This window comes from Macaca mulatta, chromosome 2 (genome assembly GCF_049350105.2).
Source record: "Macaca mulatta isolate MMU2019108-1 chromosome 2, T2T-MMU8v2.0, whole genome shotgun sequence".
In the NCBI taxonomy this organism is placed as follows: domain Eukaryota; kingdom Metazoa; phylum Chordata; class Mammalia; order Primates; family Cercopithecidae; genus Macaca; species Macaca mulatta.
The window spans coordinates 164,089,066-164,105,463 of NC_133407.1; the positions used below are offsets into that span (position 1 = coordinate 164,089,066).

General features: G+C 47.0%; 1 protein-coding gene across 1 annotated transcript in view; it reads right to left on the reverse strand.

The window, feature by feature from the left end:
- The window catches only part of PLA1A (phospholipase A1 member A), a 33,136-nt gene continuing 16,738 nt past the window's right edge, over positions 1-16,398 (reverse strand). The window contains exons 6-11 of the mRNA XM_015129959.3: positions 14,275-14,364; positions 12,184-12,351; positions 10,599-10,688; positions 4,932-5,040; positions 940-1,104; positions 1-420 (exon numbers count right to left, since the gene is read on the reverse strand). Coding sequence (XP_014985445.3) covers positions 336-420; positions 940-1,104; positions 4,932-5,040; positions 10,599-10,688; positions 12,184-12,351; positions 14,275-14,364 — 707 coding nt within the window. The 3' untranslated portion in view covers positions 1-335. The remainder of the gene's footprint in view (positions 421-939; positions 1,105-4,931; positions 5,041-10,598; positions 10,689-12,183; positions 12,352-14,274; positions 14,365-16,398) is intronic.

Below are 16,398 nucleotides of genomic sequence, written 5' to 3' on the forward strand. Positions count from 1 at the left end.
TTCAGGTACTCCATGAAGTTTTATTTTTAAAAAATTGTTTACTCTGTACATGTTTCTATTGAATCCTAAGTACAGATATACAAGGAGCTAAAGCAAGTGCAGTTAAGTATGCATGGGAGAGCTAAAATGGGTATGTACATAAGATCAGCAGCAGAAACCAAGCTCTGTAAAATGAGTTCTCCCTCCCCTCCAGGGTGGCTCATTATGGAGAAAATAAGAGCTTTGCCTTTCTCCGTAGCAGTAATGGTCTACAATAAGCTGCACACACACATCCCTCATCACACCTCCCTCCAAAAAAAAAAAAATGCAGGGAGATGTGTCCTGCCCAGGTTAAACTATACGCAGGCTATCTTCAGGTCATGAGAAGCAGTCACACTTGCTTGTAAGTTCACCGGTTCGGGTAAGCAGATCACCTTTTCTCTGGAAGAGAAGAGCAATAAGAGAGCAGTGACTGGTGAGCAGACAAGGCTTGGCATTCTGTGGCTTTTGAATTTCCATGATGTCTGATGAAAGAAGTCTGCAGTCACCTACAATTAAGAGCCAGTTCATGTGGTCCAAGGGCCGGGGGTGGTAAGGTTAATGACATAAATGCCTTTAGAGGAAGGGAAAAGGGGATGTGGATTCTGGATCCACACCCATGAATGTGACCCATGATATGTTTGGAGTGGAGGCCACAGAGGAGAAAATATGCAATGAGAAAACTTTGTTCTAATGAAATCTTACATAGAAACTAAATATGTAGAACAAACACAGTGGAATTTCCCCAACCCAAGATGGTCCCACAGGAGGTTCTGGAAAGCTGGGTCTCTGTCATTTCTGCTTCTAAGATGGTAATCACTATGATGAGCTTGAATCTCAACAGGTAGCACATCTAAGGCCAGGACTGATCTTTGATGTGTGTGTGCATCTGGCGGGGGGGAAATGGATACTGGGGCTTACCTGTGATTGACAGGCAAAAGGGCAGTGCAGAACTTCCCAATAATAGTAGTCCGGTCTTTTTTCCAAACTCGGTTGGAAGACTGAAACTTGAATTTCACTTGCTTTATCTGGCACTGTGGGGTGGCATGAGCTATGATTCCTTTCCCGTGAAGTTGCCGCTTAGGTCTGCAAGGAAAGGGGCAAGGGAAAGTAAAGGACTGCAGCCCTTATGGCCTGTACTTTCCCTTTGGCTCCAATCAGGCTCTGCTGGTGGCACTGGTTGGCTGTCATGCACCAAGGGGTTAGCTCCTTACCACAGTCCTTTGTGTCACCCTCACCCGCCCCTCTGCCCACACCTCCAGCTTTGAATATGACCAAGAAAGTAGTTGTTGACTTTTTAGAGTGAACAAGTGGACACTGCAACAAAATAGTAGCTCCTGGATTTTCATATCTGGAAAAACTGTTCCTCATTCTTGGATTCCCAGCTGGAGGAGACCTTCACCTTCACATCCAATTACCCAGAAGTAGAAACCCTCTTTTAGAACATTCCTTTTCAAAGAATTCTGTGTAAGGACTTTTCTGTTTTAGGCTAAGTATGAATGTGTGGGTGGGAACAGCGACAAGAAAACAGATCATGAGGCACAGACAGAGCTGGGTGGAACCCAGGTTTTGTCTTCCCAGCTGTGTGGCTTTGGAAAAGTTACCTAACCTGGCAAGGTGGCTGTGGAGTCACTAGCAACTAGGTGTAAGTCTCAGCTTCCCTACATGCTGCTATGAACTTGAACCACGGGGTTTGGTTCATACTGACTTCAGCCTAGGAGGCTCAGAGTGAAAACAGTATCCAGTTCTGTCTTAACCCACCCTCTTGGCTTTGCCCCTCAGATTCCCTATCTGTTTAAAGATTCAGGCACCACTTTGGACTGAGACAAAGATGAGGGAGGAGTATGAAGTGATCAACCTAGCAGGGTGCTTCCAAAAGGGCTGTGGTACCCCCTAGGTACTAGGTACTGGAGACAAAAGCAAAAAATCGTGAGATTCAATGAGGACAGTCTTCATGCTGAGTGCAAGGCACAGCCCAGCCAGCAGAGCCTGAGGGTGGTGAGCAGGGGATCAGGGAGAGCGCCCAGCAGGGCTGCACCACCCAGCTAGGGAAGGAATTTGATTTGTGGGGCCCTTTGTGATCCTCCCTGGCCTCTGAGGGGGACTCTGAGAAAGAGGAAAGAAGGAGGGCACTGCGTTCCTCTTGGCGGGGGGCGGGGGCCAGGGGGTGTGGGGAGCCACCCCTGCCAACTCGGTTTCCTGTTCGTTTCTGGCCTTCATAGAGTGATGACAAGGCTTCTTTGTGTTCTTTTTGGTCCAGGGTTAGTCATATATCTTGTTTTTTCCTTCTAAGAGAAGATCATTATAATTTTGTTTAAAAACCAGTCCCTCTTTTTTTAAATTCACAAGTCTTTTGAAATACCTCAGAGGAAAAAATAAGATTGTTTCCTTTAAGAAACAGCTTAGATTGAAGAGTTTGTAAAATTCAAGGAATATGAAAAATCTTTTAAGTGAGTGATTTGGGGAGTTGGCCCAGGTTAATTCTCCAATTAGAAGAAAATCTTAGAGTCGCGTAAAGCTATAGAAATTTGGAGAAAGACCACACGTAACTTCTCCCCATTTTACCCCCAGTTTCTGATCTGCAAGAAGTGAATCATGTTCTGGTGCCTTCTTCAAAAGAGTTATGTGAACCCGCTCGGGGAGGAAGAAGCGCTAATCTGTGGATGTTGACTGGAATTCTTCGGGGAGCTTTTGAAGTGTAGCTGTGGAGCCTGTGCCCAGAGACCCTGATGTGATTGTTCTGGGGTGGGGGGCTTGGCATCAATTTTTTTTTTTTTTTTTTTTTTTTTGAGACGGAGTTTCGCTCTGTCCCCCAGGCTGGAGTGCAGTAACGCAATCTCGGCTCACTGCAAGCTCCGCCTCCCGGGTTTACGCCATTCTCCTGCCTCAGCCTCCCGAGTAGCTAGGACTACGGGCCCCCGCCACCTCACCCGGCTAATTTTTTTTTTTTCATATTTTTTAGTAGAGAGAGGGTTTCACCGTGTTAGCCAGGATGGTCTCGATCTCCTGACCTTGTGATCCGCCCGTCTCGGCCTCCCAAAGTGCTGGGATTATAGGCTTGAGCCACCGCTCCCGGCCGGCATCAATATTTTTTAAAGCTCTCCAGGTGATTCTAATGTGCAGCCAGAGGTGTGGGTCATTTTCATGACTCCTGCCAGTGTTTTCGGACCTACCAATGGGCTAGAAGATGATGAAAACACCCTTCTAGAAGTAGCACAACCTTGAGCGGGTCTAATGAAAGGTATTTGGCTTACCGATACATAGCCACAGTCTGCAAGGCCCTGTGGGCACCTGCAGGCCTGTGTTGGAATCCTGATGGCTGTGTGTAGCTGTGTGACCTTGGGTGAGCCAGAAGGAACACCAGCTAGTGGCCAGGGATTTGGGAGCGAAGAAGTGCGCTCCTTCCAGCAGAAACTTGTAGTGCCTCTTAGCAGAGTTCACGTCCAACATCCCAGCCTGAGAAACATCTCCAAACTCACATCTGATCTCATCACTGTCCTGTTTAAAACTCCCAGTGGCTCTCCAGACTACTCTCAGGATAAAAAAACTTGTCCTTCAAGGCCTGGCAGGGTCTGGCCCTGACTTGCCTCTCTAGCCCCACACCATCCCCGTAACCCTAAATCTGTGCTCCATACACACCAGAAGTGTCACATTCTCCCTAAGCCTGGCCTGGGTAGCTCCTGGAAAGCCTCGAAATCTCTGCTCATCATTTCCTTAGACTCGGTCAGGCTCCGTCTTCCATGCTGTCACTCTCAGGGCATTGCTGACACATTTAAGTGTGTATGCACCGGTCATTCCCCTGTTTGCTCTGGATTGATCTGTTCCCCTGCAGGTTCCCCCACCAGCAGGTTCCAGTGAGGTCTAACCCAGTGGAAGCATGCTCAGGTGGGTGGCTGCTTTGGGCAGGGATTCCAGACGGGCTGCACTTCCCATGGGTTCAGCTCCTGCCTAGCAGCCTTCCCTGTGGACCCAGCTTTGCCAGTGCCACTCCTGCTTTGTCTCTCTAGCTTAGGGTGGTAGTGGCTCCTGTTGTGAGTAATCTCTGCATTGTGTCCCCATCTCTCAGTTTTTCAGCTCATCCAACACACTTGTAATGAGTTCGCCGTGCTAAATTCCTTCTCTTGGACCTCCTCTGTTTTCCTGACCGGACTCTGACTGAGACAGTGACATTATCTGACAGTTTGTCTCCCGCTGGCTTGTGAATAACTAACCAGTTGCTTTTTAAAGAAGTATGCACCATGGCTGCTGCCTTCCTATCCCCTGCAGGCTGTGGCTCCCTACAGTTGGGGTTCTTTACCCTCTCACTTCAAGCGTAGTTCCACCAGCCCCCAAACCCAAGTCTGCCCCAACAAAGGAAGGGAATGATTAGCCCCAGTTCCAGGAATCATCAAGCCCTCCTGGCCGCCAGTCTGGCCCTCAGCTTGCACTCCTTTGCTGACTGACCCTGTGCCTCAGATTCCATTCTGATAACTAACCTAGAACTGCTCTCCTTTCCCAGGAGTGGGTGCTCTCCAGGCTCTGGCTAGCCCTCCCTGGGCTGGTGACTGAGGCCCTCCTCCCTACTGACATCCCTGATACCCGCACTGCCTGGATTCCAGAGTACTGTTTCCTCTCAGGGACCTGATTCCTAGGTCCTCTCCACCATGTTGGCATGGCATGTTGCGACATGCCGTCCCTGCTGCCTGCCTGCCCTGCCTGCTCTCATCTGAATCTGTTATACTTGGACCCACTACTGAGCAGCTCCCCAGCCTGTGTCTGTGGCTGGATCTAGAGTAGGTGCTGCCCCCAGCCGAGCTGGCTGGGCTCCGGAATCAGCAATCACACAGTACCTGACCTGGGTTGTCCATGTGTGTAAAATGAAAAAGTAACCAGCTCCTAAGGGAAGGGGTCAACCAGGTGGGACACTTACGTACATGGTGATCTTAGATGAGAAGGTGACGTTACTGCTAAGGAAAGTAACCTCGATGTTGGTGTCCTTTCTTCTCAGTTGCTTCAAGTGAAACTCCACGAGGCTGTGATGCACTAGGAAACCAAAGCACAACAGAGACTGGGCCAGAGGGCAGAAGGTGCAATGAGCAAAAACCCCAGAAAGCAGCAGTGTGGTTGGGAATCTTGGCTCTATCTCTTAGTAGTTGTGTGCCCAGGAGGAGATTACCTATAATCTCAGATCCTCAGTTTCCTCAAGTGTAAATTGAGGATAATAAAAATAGACACTTGGCCGGGCGCAGTGGCTCATGCCTGTACTCCCAGCACTTTGGGAGGCCGAGGTGGGTGGATCACCTGAGGTCAGGAGTTTGAGACCAGCCTGACCAACATGGTGAAACCCCATCTCTACTAAAAATACAAAAATTAGCTGGGTGTGGTGGTGCACATCTGTAATCCCAGCTACTCAGGAGGCTGAGACAGGAGAATCGCTTGAACTCAGGAGGCGGAGCTTGCAGCGAGCAGAAATCGCACCACTGCACTCCAGCCTGGGCGGCAGAGCAAGACTCCGTCTCAAAAAAATGAAAAAAAAAGTAGACACCCTAGGCCTGAGATAAATAGGTTAATATGTATGAAGTCCTCAGGCCAGTGCCTGTGCCTAGGAAGCATTCAGTAATGTTGGTTTTTGTTATTTTGTAATACTAATGTTTTACTTCCCCTTGGTTGCTCACATTTTCATGGTGGGATGATCTTGAATGAGCCAAATGCATCTGTCATATATGGCTATCCTTTGAATGTTTGTGTCCCCTCCAAATTCATGTTTAAACTGAATGCTTTGTGCAACAGTATTGAGAGGTGGGGCCTTTGGGGGAAGGGATTACATCATGGGGGCTCTACTATCATGAATGAAATAGTGCCTTATATAAGGGCTCAAGGGAATTGGCAAGGCCCTTTTTTGACGTCCTGCCTTCTGCTGTGTGTGAACGCAGTATCTGTCCCCTCTGGAGAACGCAACAGCAAAGCACCCTCTTGGAAGCAGAGAGTGCAACCCTTATAGACATGGAATGCCGGCGCCTTGATCTGGGACTTCCCAGGCTCCAGAGCTGTGGGAAAATAAATTTCTGAGCTTTGTAAGTTACCCAGTCTCAGGTACGGTGTCATAGTAGCACAAATAGACTAAGACATAAACTAAAGATTTAACTTGTAAGGTCAGGCACGGTGGCTCACGCCTGTAATCCCAGCACTTTGGGAGGCTGAGGCGGGCGGATCACCTGAGGTCAGGAGTTTGAGACCAGCCTGGCCAACACGGTGAAACCCTGTCTCTACTAAAAATATAAAAATTAGCCGGACATGATGGCGGGCACCTGTAATCCCAGCTACTCAGGAAGCTGAGGCAGGAGAAGCACTTGAACCCGGGAGGCAGAGGTTGCAGTGAGCCGAGATGGCGCCATTGCACTCCAGCCTGGGCGACAAGAGTGAAACTCTGTCTCAAAAAAGAAAAAAAGAGAGAGAGAGAATTAACTCATAAAATATAGCAACGGCCCTGCTTCCTCTCCACACACCCAGCATCAGGGAAGGAGGCTGTGTGTATAGGAGACTGCTCCTCTCCCTGCGGCCACTGGTTGCCTATGTGATATCCGGACTCTCCTTTGAGCAGCGTGGATGCTGGAGTTCTCAAGGTGAGTATCGCCAACGTAGACTGGATGTAAAACCTGGGCCACGGTGATATCCCTGGGACCTGTTGTCCCTCTGACAAGAGAAGGTAAGAAAGATTACAGGCCAGGCATGGTGGCTCACACCTGAAATCCTGGTACTTTGGGAGGCCAAGGTGGGCAGATAACTTGAGCCCAGGAGTTCAAGACCAGCCTGGGCCACATAGCAAGACCCAGTCTCTACAAAAAAACAAAAACAAAAAATTAGCTGGGCATGTGGTATGTGCCTATAGTCCCAGCTACTTAGGAGGCTAAGATGGGAGGATCACCTGAGCCAGGGAGGTTGTGGCTGCAGTGAACCGTGACTGTGCCACCACACTCCAGTCTAGGTGACAGTGGGAGACCATGTCTCAAAAAAAAAAAAAAAAAAAGAAGAAGAATTAAAAAATTTAAGAAAAGCCAGTCACGGTGGCTCACGCCTGTAATCCCAGCACTTTGGGAGGCTCAGGCGGGCAGATCACCTGAGGTCAAGAGTTTGAGACTAGCCTGGCCAACATGGTGAAACCCTGTCTCTACTAAAAATACAAAAAAATTAGCCAGTCATGGTGGTGGATGCCTGTAATCCCAGCTACTCAGGAGCCTGAGGCAAAAGAATTGCTTGAACCCAAGAGGCAGAGGTTGCAGTCAGCCGAGATCGTGCCACTGCTCTCCAGCCTGGGTGACAGAGTAAGGCTCTGTCTCTAAATAAATAAATAAATAAATAAGAAAAGAAAGATTACAGTTTCCCTAACACACTGTCCTTTTTTTTATTAAGGGGTAGGTGCATCTGGTGGCATTTTACAATCGCTTTAGTCTCAGGGAATTTTCCCAGGCTCCTTTGGTGATGGAGATATAGCTAGAGATGCAATCCTTCACCTCTACTCTACCTGTACTTTTTCATTTGCTATATTTTATGGGCTAACATTGGGGAGGGGAACATAAACTGGATGCAGGTGAACTCAGCACTAAGTTGGAGGAGTGCTATGGCCCATCTGGGCCCCCTGGGGTTAGTAACAGGGCTCACCAAAAGATGCCAAGAATCCATGAGAAGAAAAGAGCCTTGACTGTTTCCCCTCCACAGAGGAGGACATCTGACACCACACCCCATCTGTTTCTCCTTCTGAGATGTTACTATGGGATATCAATTGTTATGGGGACAGGCAAGGGCTGAACTGGAATGGATGATATTTGCAATGTGGAAAAAATAACTAACTTACATAAGCTTTAGGAATTTAATTCTCAGGGCTGAGTTTGCTATATTATATTATTAATACTTCTTCCTTTGCTAGCAGGTATCATTGATTAAGAAAGTTTTCTAAGATTCTGTTTCTGCTTTTTTTTTTTTTTTTTTCCTTTTTTTTTTTTTTAAAGAAACAGGTTCTTGCTCTGTTGCCCAGGCTGGAATGCAGTAGCATAACCAGCTCACTGCAGCCTCCAACTCCTGGGCTCAAGCAATCCTCCCACCTCAGCCTCCCTAGTAGCAAGGACTACAGGTGGCACCATCATGCCTGGCTAATTGTAAACAATTTTAGTAGAGACTGGGTCTCATTATGTTACCCAGGCTGGTCTCAAACTCCTGTCCTCAAGCGACCCTTCCACCTCTGCCTCCCAAAGTGCTGGGATTACAGATGTGAGCCACTGCGCCTGGCCTGCTTCTTTCTTCACTAAATTACCCTGGAGGCCCCAAGGGAGCCAGGCCTAATGTTGGGTGGGTGGGAATTAGTGGAATCAAATGTGCACAGGAACATGTCTCATGTCATACAACATAGAGTCCTGGGTGGTGGGTCAGGAGGCCTGGATCCAAGCCCCAACCCTGCTGCTTACAAGCCATGGTGCCTTGCCTAAGACACTGAGCCTCTCCATGCTTCAGTTCCCTCATCTGCAAGCAATAGCCCCCAACTTATCACACAGGACACGGTAAGGATGGGGTGAAGTAACGGAGAGAAGGTACACTATGTGAAAAACTGTTCTATGAGGGAATATATTGTATAAAAATTATTTGTTAGAAGATCCTTTGCCCATGCTGGTGCATGCCTGGCGCAGGTCAACATTGCTGAAGTCAAAGCAGGCCAACGGTGCTAGGCATGGGAGCCCAGTGCCATGATGGCGTAAGAGTAGCTGGAGAGCTGCTTCTCCCTACCCACTCCTGAACATACCCATATCTGTCCAGGGAGAGCAGGGAGGATCCAGCTTCCATCCCTAGAAGTGACAGCTTACGGCAGAGCATGCAGGCAGGCATGCCTGTTTCTGTACCCCTCTGTGGTTTTGGAACCAACATGGCTATGCTTCTGGAGGCATGGGGAGGTGGTCTCACAACAAATATGAAACAGTCAGAAAAAGTATGGCTCTGTGAACCCCCTCAGCAGGGACCTTAACATGCTTTTAACCTCCAGGCATTCCCCAAACTTTCCTGCCAGGTGTATTCTTAGCTGCACAGACATAGAGGCGCCAGCTCAGGTTGCTGTGAATCTGCCCAGCAGCTGGAATTAAAAGCCAGGACATCTGGTCCTGGCAGCACCGCGTCCACCACCAGACAAAACATCCTCCCACATGCCAACTCTGATGGGGTGGCGCTGACAGAAGGGGAGCTGAGACATACGGCCTGCAGACAGCAGGTTTTCAGAAGATGGAACCATGGTCGTGGCGAGGAAGGAGTATAGATTTTAGAGTCAGAAGACCTGGAATTGAGTTCTGACCTTTTCACCCAGCTGTGGAGCCTTAGGCATGCCACTTGGTCTCTCAGAGCTTCCCTTTCCCTACGTCTCCCAGTGGGTTGTCAAATGAGCTGTTAAGGATGTGAAAAGCCACAGTTGACTCTGTAGTCCACTTTGTTTCTAAGAGGTAGCCATAAATTTTCTCTGGCATGAAGGTAGAAACACCCTAACTATTCCTCTCCCAAATTCTCCGATTGACTAAGGGAAGGAAATCATTACTGATTGGGTTCCAGTCCCTGTACTAGTGACCTCCTGTGTCCATTTTATTTTATACTCACAATTGATTCTTTAAAGTAGGTACTGTTATGGTTCCTGTATTCACATAAGGATATAGAGTTCAGAGAGTTTAAATAACCTGCTCCTGATCACACAGCTGGTAAATAGAGAAGCTGAGATTCAAATCCAGGTCTAGGTGAGCACAGAGTCTGAGCTCTGGGCTCCATATCACATGGTACCAGGCCTTCTAGTACCAGGAAGATATTGTCACAAAGATCCCTCCACTGACCCGACACGAACTGACCAGAAAATCAGTTAAAATTGGGTGGCATACAGTTTATCATCCAAACCAGCATGCTTTATCCTGTACACATGATAAAGCAGACAGGATCCCAGGATAACCAGCATAAACCAGGAAATATAGTCACCCTAGTTAAGATGCACATAATATAGAGAAGGATGATGGTTCAGCTTGTAATGTATTTCATGGATTCTGGACACACTTTTCTTTCACATTTAACATTGTTACAACCATTAGCATCCTAGCTTCAAAGAAATGCCATGGTTAGGAGTAACAGTGGGAAGCCAGAATGCATCTGTGAAGGGGAAGGAGAGCAGAGGGAAAGGTTCAGTATTTCCCAGGGACCCCCACCTTGGAGGCTGCCAGGGTGAGAACCACATAGGGTGGGCGCCAAGAAGTGGGAAATGAGAGAGCAGAAAGGAGATGGCCAGAGGACACTCCTAAACACCACTCTAGAGAAGACCCACTGGAGGGTAAATTTGGAGGGTCGGAGGCAATAGGACCAGTAGATAGACGGTAAGAAGCCCCAAGTCCTCATCTGAAGAGCAATCGGTTGGACTCTGAAAGTTTTGGTTCAGACCAGGGGCTGTTGTCCCACCTCCGGTGTTGCCTTTGCCCTTATCATTCATTCCCACCCAGACTACCACACTGGGCTGGGCACAGCCCAAGCCGAAGCCCTGGACTCTTCCGGTGGCACCCTGGCAGAGCTGAGCTCATGCATTTCCCCCTACTCACTGCAGTACGGAGCATTGGAAGTAGTCACGAGGTAGACTTTCACTTCCTTGGGAAGTGGCTCTATCTTGACACCGCCGTGTTCCACCAGGCCTGAAAATAAAGAAGCAAAGAAGCAGAGTCCTGAGAAGGCTATCTTAGGGTCCCACAGCACCCAGCCACATGTTTATTAATTCACGCACCCATTTATTCCACAGACATCTACACTCCACACGCACTATGAGAGCGCAGAAAGGAGAATGCAGAAAGGAGACAGCCAGAGGACACTCCTAAACACCACTCTAGAGAGAAAACCCACTGGAGGGTAAATTTGGAGGGTAGGAGGAAATAGGATCAGTAGATAGACGGTAAGAAGCCCCAAGTCCTCATGCTGTATTCTGAGGTGAGTCCTGGGATCCCAGCAACTCGGTCCAGTGGGCAGTAAACACACACATAAATGGCACTATGCTTTTTAGATCATCTGACTCATTCTTGGCAGGTAATTATAAGAAATCTGAAACTGCATCTCGAACTTGCAAAACCAATCTCCTATAGCAGTTGTTTTCATGACACTTACATCCCGTGCAGTGGGAGCATGGTGAAGCACGAAGTGTTTGACCTGAAGACTAGTGGATGACAGGTGGGGAGAGCGCATTCTGGGAAGAGAGTATGGTTACGGCCAAGGCACACAGGTGAGGAAGCCTGATGTACACTTGGAAGTACAAGTAGTTAGCACCATCCGGTGTTCAGTGCAAGGGAAAGTGTAGTGAGACATGAGGCTGGGCAGACAGTGTGAAGCGGCTGTTATGTCTGTGGGTCCATGGCATGTAGGGGAAACTGACATATGCACAATGAGTAGGAAATAATGTTGACTTGTTCTATCATGGGAAGCTACCCTACTTTACTATTTTGTCAAGCTGGTACCCATTTCACTCATATAAGCAGTAGCAAGCTGCTACAGTTGAGTGGCAGCCAGGGGTAGCGGGAAGCAAGAGAGTGTGGGAAGGAGAGAAACCGTTTCCAATGCCCAGGAGTTTTTCCTGGAGCTCTTCATCCTGGATAACCACAAGATATTCATAGCAATGGTCTACACAAGTGAGTTAGAGGCCAGATCCTGCAGCCTTCCTGGCATCCTTTCCCCAGACTGGCCTGGATCATCCAAGAAGGTACCCAAGCCCCCAGCAATTAAGCATCCCCCCAGCTGCCATGAGACCACCAGAATCTCAGACCTCTAATGTGGGTCTTGTGTTCCACTCTTAGGGATTCCCCACCACACAGAGAATTAGGGTCTATGAAGAACTGGAGAATGGCAAGAAGTGAGAAAGATCTATAAGCAGCATCTGGTCCGAGAGTGGGGACCTGTATGTGGGAAGGGTGTGTGTGGAGCAAGGATGGCCATAGGGAACACTATAGAGGGTGAGGGTTGGGGCACGAGAACCAACCATCCATCTCCAAGTAAGAACAGGCTGAGCACCTCATTGCTTAATTTTCTTTTCCCCAATTGGATAGAATTCTTGACCACAGGAGATCAGGACATTAAGAGGGGACAAGTAGTAGGGCTTGAACTTTCCTCACATTGTCAAAGGAAGTCAAAGGGGAAGCACTTTACCTATCCTTGGGCAGGAAAGCAGAAAAGGGTTAAAACAATCCAGACAGTGTCCGGCAAGGAAGGCCGCGTAGCTGTCACAGGGAAAGGCCATCAGTGGACAGGAATTCTCCAGGGCACTGATGTAGAGGTGCACGGCTCTCATGTGATCACAGATCAGATAACTATAACCTGAACAGAGAAAAAACACAACCAAAGTTTCAGTCAAGACAAATGGAATTCCCTCTGTGCTGCTCACTGAAACTCTATTGAATTTTATATTCCAGCAAGCTGTAAATAAATGCATGTGAGTCCCCTCAAATCACTTTTTCAAAATATTAGTGTACATGGTTACTACATTCTACTTTTTCATTTTACTTTTCCTGAGATACATAAGCATAATCCATCAAGAAAATTGCTTGATTTGAGATGCATTCTTTCTTTTCTTTTCTTTTCTTTTTTTCTTTTGAGACAGAATCTCACTCTGTTGCCCAGGCTGGAGTGTAATGGCATGATCTCGGTCCACTGCAACCTCTGCCTCCTGGGTTTAAGTAATTTTTCTGCCTCAGTCTCCTGAGTAGCTGGGCTAACAGGTACACACCATCACACTTCACAAATTTTTGCATTTTTCATAGAAACAGGGTTTTGCCATGTTGGCCAGGCTGGTCTCGAACTCCTGACCTCAGGTGATCCACCTGCCTCAACCTCCCAGAATGCTAAGATTACAGGTGTGAGCCACCATGCCCTGGCCTTGAGATGGATTCTTATATGATCATGCAAACTCTCCTTCATAAAATGGGAATATATAGAGAGTTGATGATGCTGCCCCACTTCTCAAAATGGGTATTTGTGCATATTTTTACTTTCTTCATCATCACCCATACAACAAATTTTTTACAACCTCATTATACCCAACCCAGCAGTGAGACTGCTGCATCAGCCGCAGTTTATGGTCGATCACTCTCTACAGCCAATGTGCTGAGGTTCACCGGGCCAAATGACTGATATGCTGAATTTGTCAAATATCCCAGTTTACCAAAACTTAGTTTCATTGTTATTTACTATTTAAGGTTGCAGCATTCGACATTGGTTAAATTGGTTGGAACTAAGAAGTATGTGGTGAGCTACAACTCCAGGGTCCTGGGGTCTTCAAACTCTCCCTACACCTTGAGACCTCGTTGCTGAGACCTGCAACCAAAGCCAAGCAGAATTTTGACTTTCCTTTCCCCTGTGGTTGGGACACTCTCTATGGTCAAGCTCTTTCCAGCTGCAACAGGGAACTGGGGCAGAGACAAACTAAACCCTTCTCAAATTGTGTTATGGAGAAAAAGTGAAAAGTGGTCAATTGAAATGCCACCAAATCTTCAAAAGCCATTGAAACCAAACTCCTATTTTATCAGAATTGCTGAGAAATTCACAAATTGCAAAAAGAAGCATGTTTTTGGAAAACTAGTAAATTTGGTAAAATCAATGAGTAGTTATTCAATAAGATTGTCAAAGGAATCCTTAAAATGTTAAAAATTTGGTAAAGCAAGACAAGACTAAAAACATAGTAAACAGAACTCAGCATTTTAAATTTTTATATGAAATGCTGATATATTGGCTATATTCATAAGATATAAGAAAACCAAATAATTATTGATCTTAGCTTTTGACACATTTAGTATGCTAAGAATATATCAATAAATATATTAAAAAGAACATTCCAGAAGGCTATATTTAAAGAGAGGAAATGTACGGTCATTGAGTGTGTTCAAAAAGATCATCTTGAAAACAATTTTAGAGAACTGTTAGAGTTGGTAAATGTGGTGAAATGACTGGGCAGTGAATTGATCCTTCTGCTCACCAGCTTTGGGCAGGATGGCTTGCTTCTGCCAAAGCAAGGCTCTGTAGAGGATGCAGTTGGTGTAGACTGTGCCACACCCTCCCCTCAAATGCCTGGGCTCTGAAGACGTCCATCCTTGAATACACTCTGAGTAAGGCATTATGGGACATAGCAAAGGACACTTGTCAAGCAGACCCTCTGTGGGCCATTCTGGCTGACTCAACACAACAGCTGTTGGTGAATTCCAATCTCTGGGGTCGCCAAATACCAACTTTTACTGGATTTCTGACCTGCATAAAAGTAGGTGGGGCAGCCGGGTTGGTCTTGGCCTCCATTGACAAAGTAGTCCACGTGTCCAACGGGAATCCGAATACCGAAATCTGAAAGGAGACAGAACTCCATTAACTTCTTTGCTTCAGGGAGTTGGCTGGCAGCAGACCTCAAACTCTGACCTCAGGAGCCCACCCACTGTCTGCCCCGTCACTTCTAAGTGCTGTGAGACTTCACAGGATGAGCCCTCAGACAGATTTTCCTTTCCTTTCCTTTTCTTTTCTTTTCTTTCTTTCTTTCTTTCTTTTTTTTTTTTTTTTTTTTTTTTTTGAGACAGAGTTTCACTCTTGTCACCCAGGCTGGAGTGCAGTGGTGCGATCTCTCACTGCAACCTCTGCCTCCTGGATTCAACGATTCTCCTGCCTCAGCCTCCGAGTAGCTGGGATTACAGGCTCATGCCACCACACCTGGCTAATTTTTGTGTTTTTTTTTTTTTTTTTTAGTAGAGACAGGGTTTCACCAGGTTAGTCAGGCTGGTCTCAAACTCTTGACCTCAGTTGATCCACCCACCTCAGCCTCTCAGTTTTCTAAAGGGATTTTTCATGCTAAAAGGAACCAAAGAAATTCAGTTGGTAAGATACTCATATTTGCCTAAGAAAATCAAGAAAAATATCCTGTAACACAAGGTTTTGTAACTCAGTAAATGTTATAAACTTGGTAAATTTCCTCATTGAGTAGTATCAGTTTCCTTTTGAGTAATAGTTCAGGTAAACATGTTTGGGGTCACATTTCCACAGTCCCCCCTAAAACATATCTTTGTGCTCTCCTGAGTGGAAATAGGACACGGCTCCAGAGCTGAGGTAAGAGAGCATCTTCTGCCCTCATTGTGTCCCTGTGACCAACTCCTGGATGCTCCACTGTGGCAGACTTGAGCCCTCAGACTGGCTCAGGCCCAGCTGCTGAAGACCCCGACTTTCTCCTTCCTATCACCTGTCACTATTGGAAGAAAATGATTGTGTATTATTTGCTTACTGCCATCAACCTGGAGGTTAAGCAATGACCTAGAAGCCACCCTTGAGTCTTGCCTTTCCCTCATACCCCACATGCAGCCCTTCACGAGTCTAGTCAACTCTACTTCCAAAACATATTTTGAATCTGTCTACTTCTCTCTGTCTTTACTGCCACCACCTTTACCCAAGTCACCATCATCTCTCACCCGGACCCCTACTGCAGACACTCTCTAATGGGCGTCCGGGCTTCCCTTGGTGACTCCTACGGTCCATGTAGCCTGTAAGCTCCATGTAGGCAGGGACCTCATTCAATGTGTTGATCATTGCTAAATTCTCAGCACCTGCCACGCAGCTTAATAAATAGTGATTGAATAAATATAATTTTTTTCTTTTTAAGTCACATCAGGGAGAGGCTCCAACTTTGAAGGGGCCTGAGAGGCCTCGCTTAGATAAATGGGTACCTAATAAGTCACATATTTAGCAAATTTAAGGATAGAAAGGCTTCACTTTTTTTTTTTTTTTTTTTTTTTTTTGAGACGAAATCTCGCTCTGTCGGCCAGGCTGGAGTGTAGTGGCCGGATCTCTGCTCACTGCAAGGTCCACCTCCTGGGTTCACGCCATTCTCCTGCCTCAGCCTCCCGAGTAGCTGGGACTACAGGCGCCTGCCACCACACCCGGCTAAATTTTTGAATTTTTTTTTAGTAGAGACTGGGTTTCACTGTGTTAGCCAGGATGGTCTCGGTTTCCTGACCTCGTGATCTGCCCGCCTCAGCTTCCCAAAGTGCTGGATTTACAGGCGTGAGCCACTGTGCCCGGCCAGGATTCACTTTTTAAATGAACAAGCTTAACTCACCTAATATAGCTAGGATGAGGCCTGTGGGCTTTGGTTTCCTATCTGTGAAATAAAGGTGGGAAGAAGAGTTGGACAATATAACTGCGTGTGTTTCTTTCAGAATCATGAGTCTTAAATGCCAAATAGAGACTTCTGACCACAGGAAAAGAGACGTGGACATCTCTCACTTGAGCTGCAAGCTCCTCTGGTCAGGGACAGATGTTATTTCTCCCTGCACCCACCACACTAAGCACAGACCTCATGGGCATTGGCTGCGGAGCAGAAATGAAGAGGAATGCCCC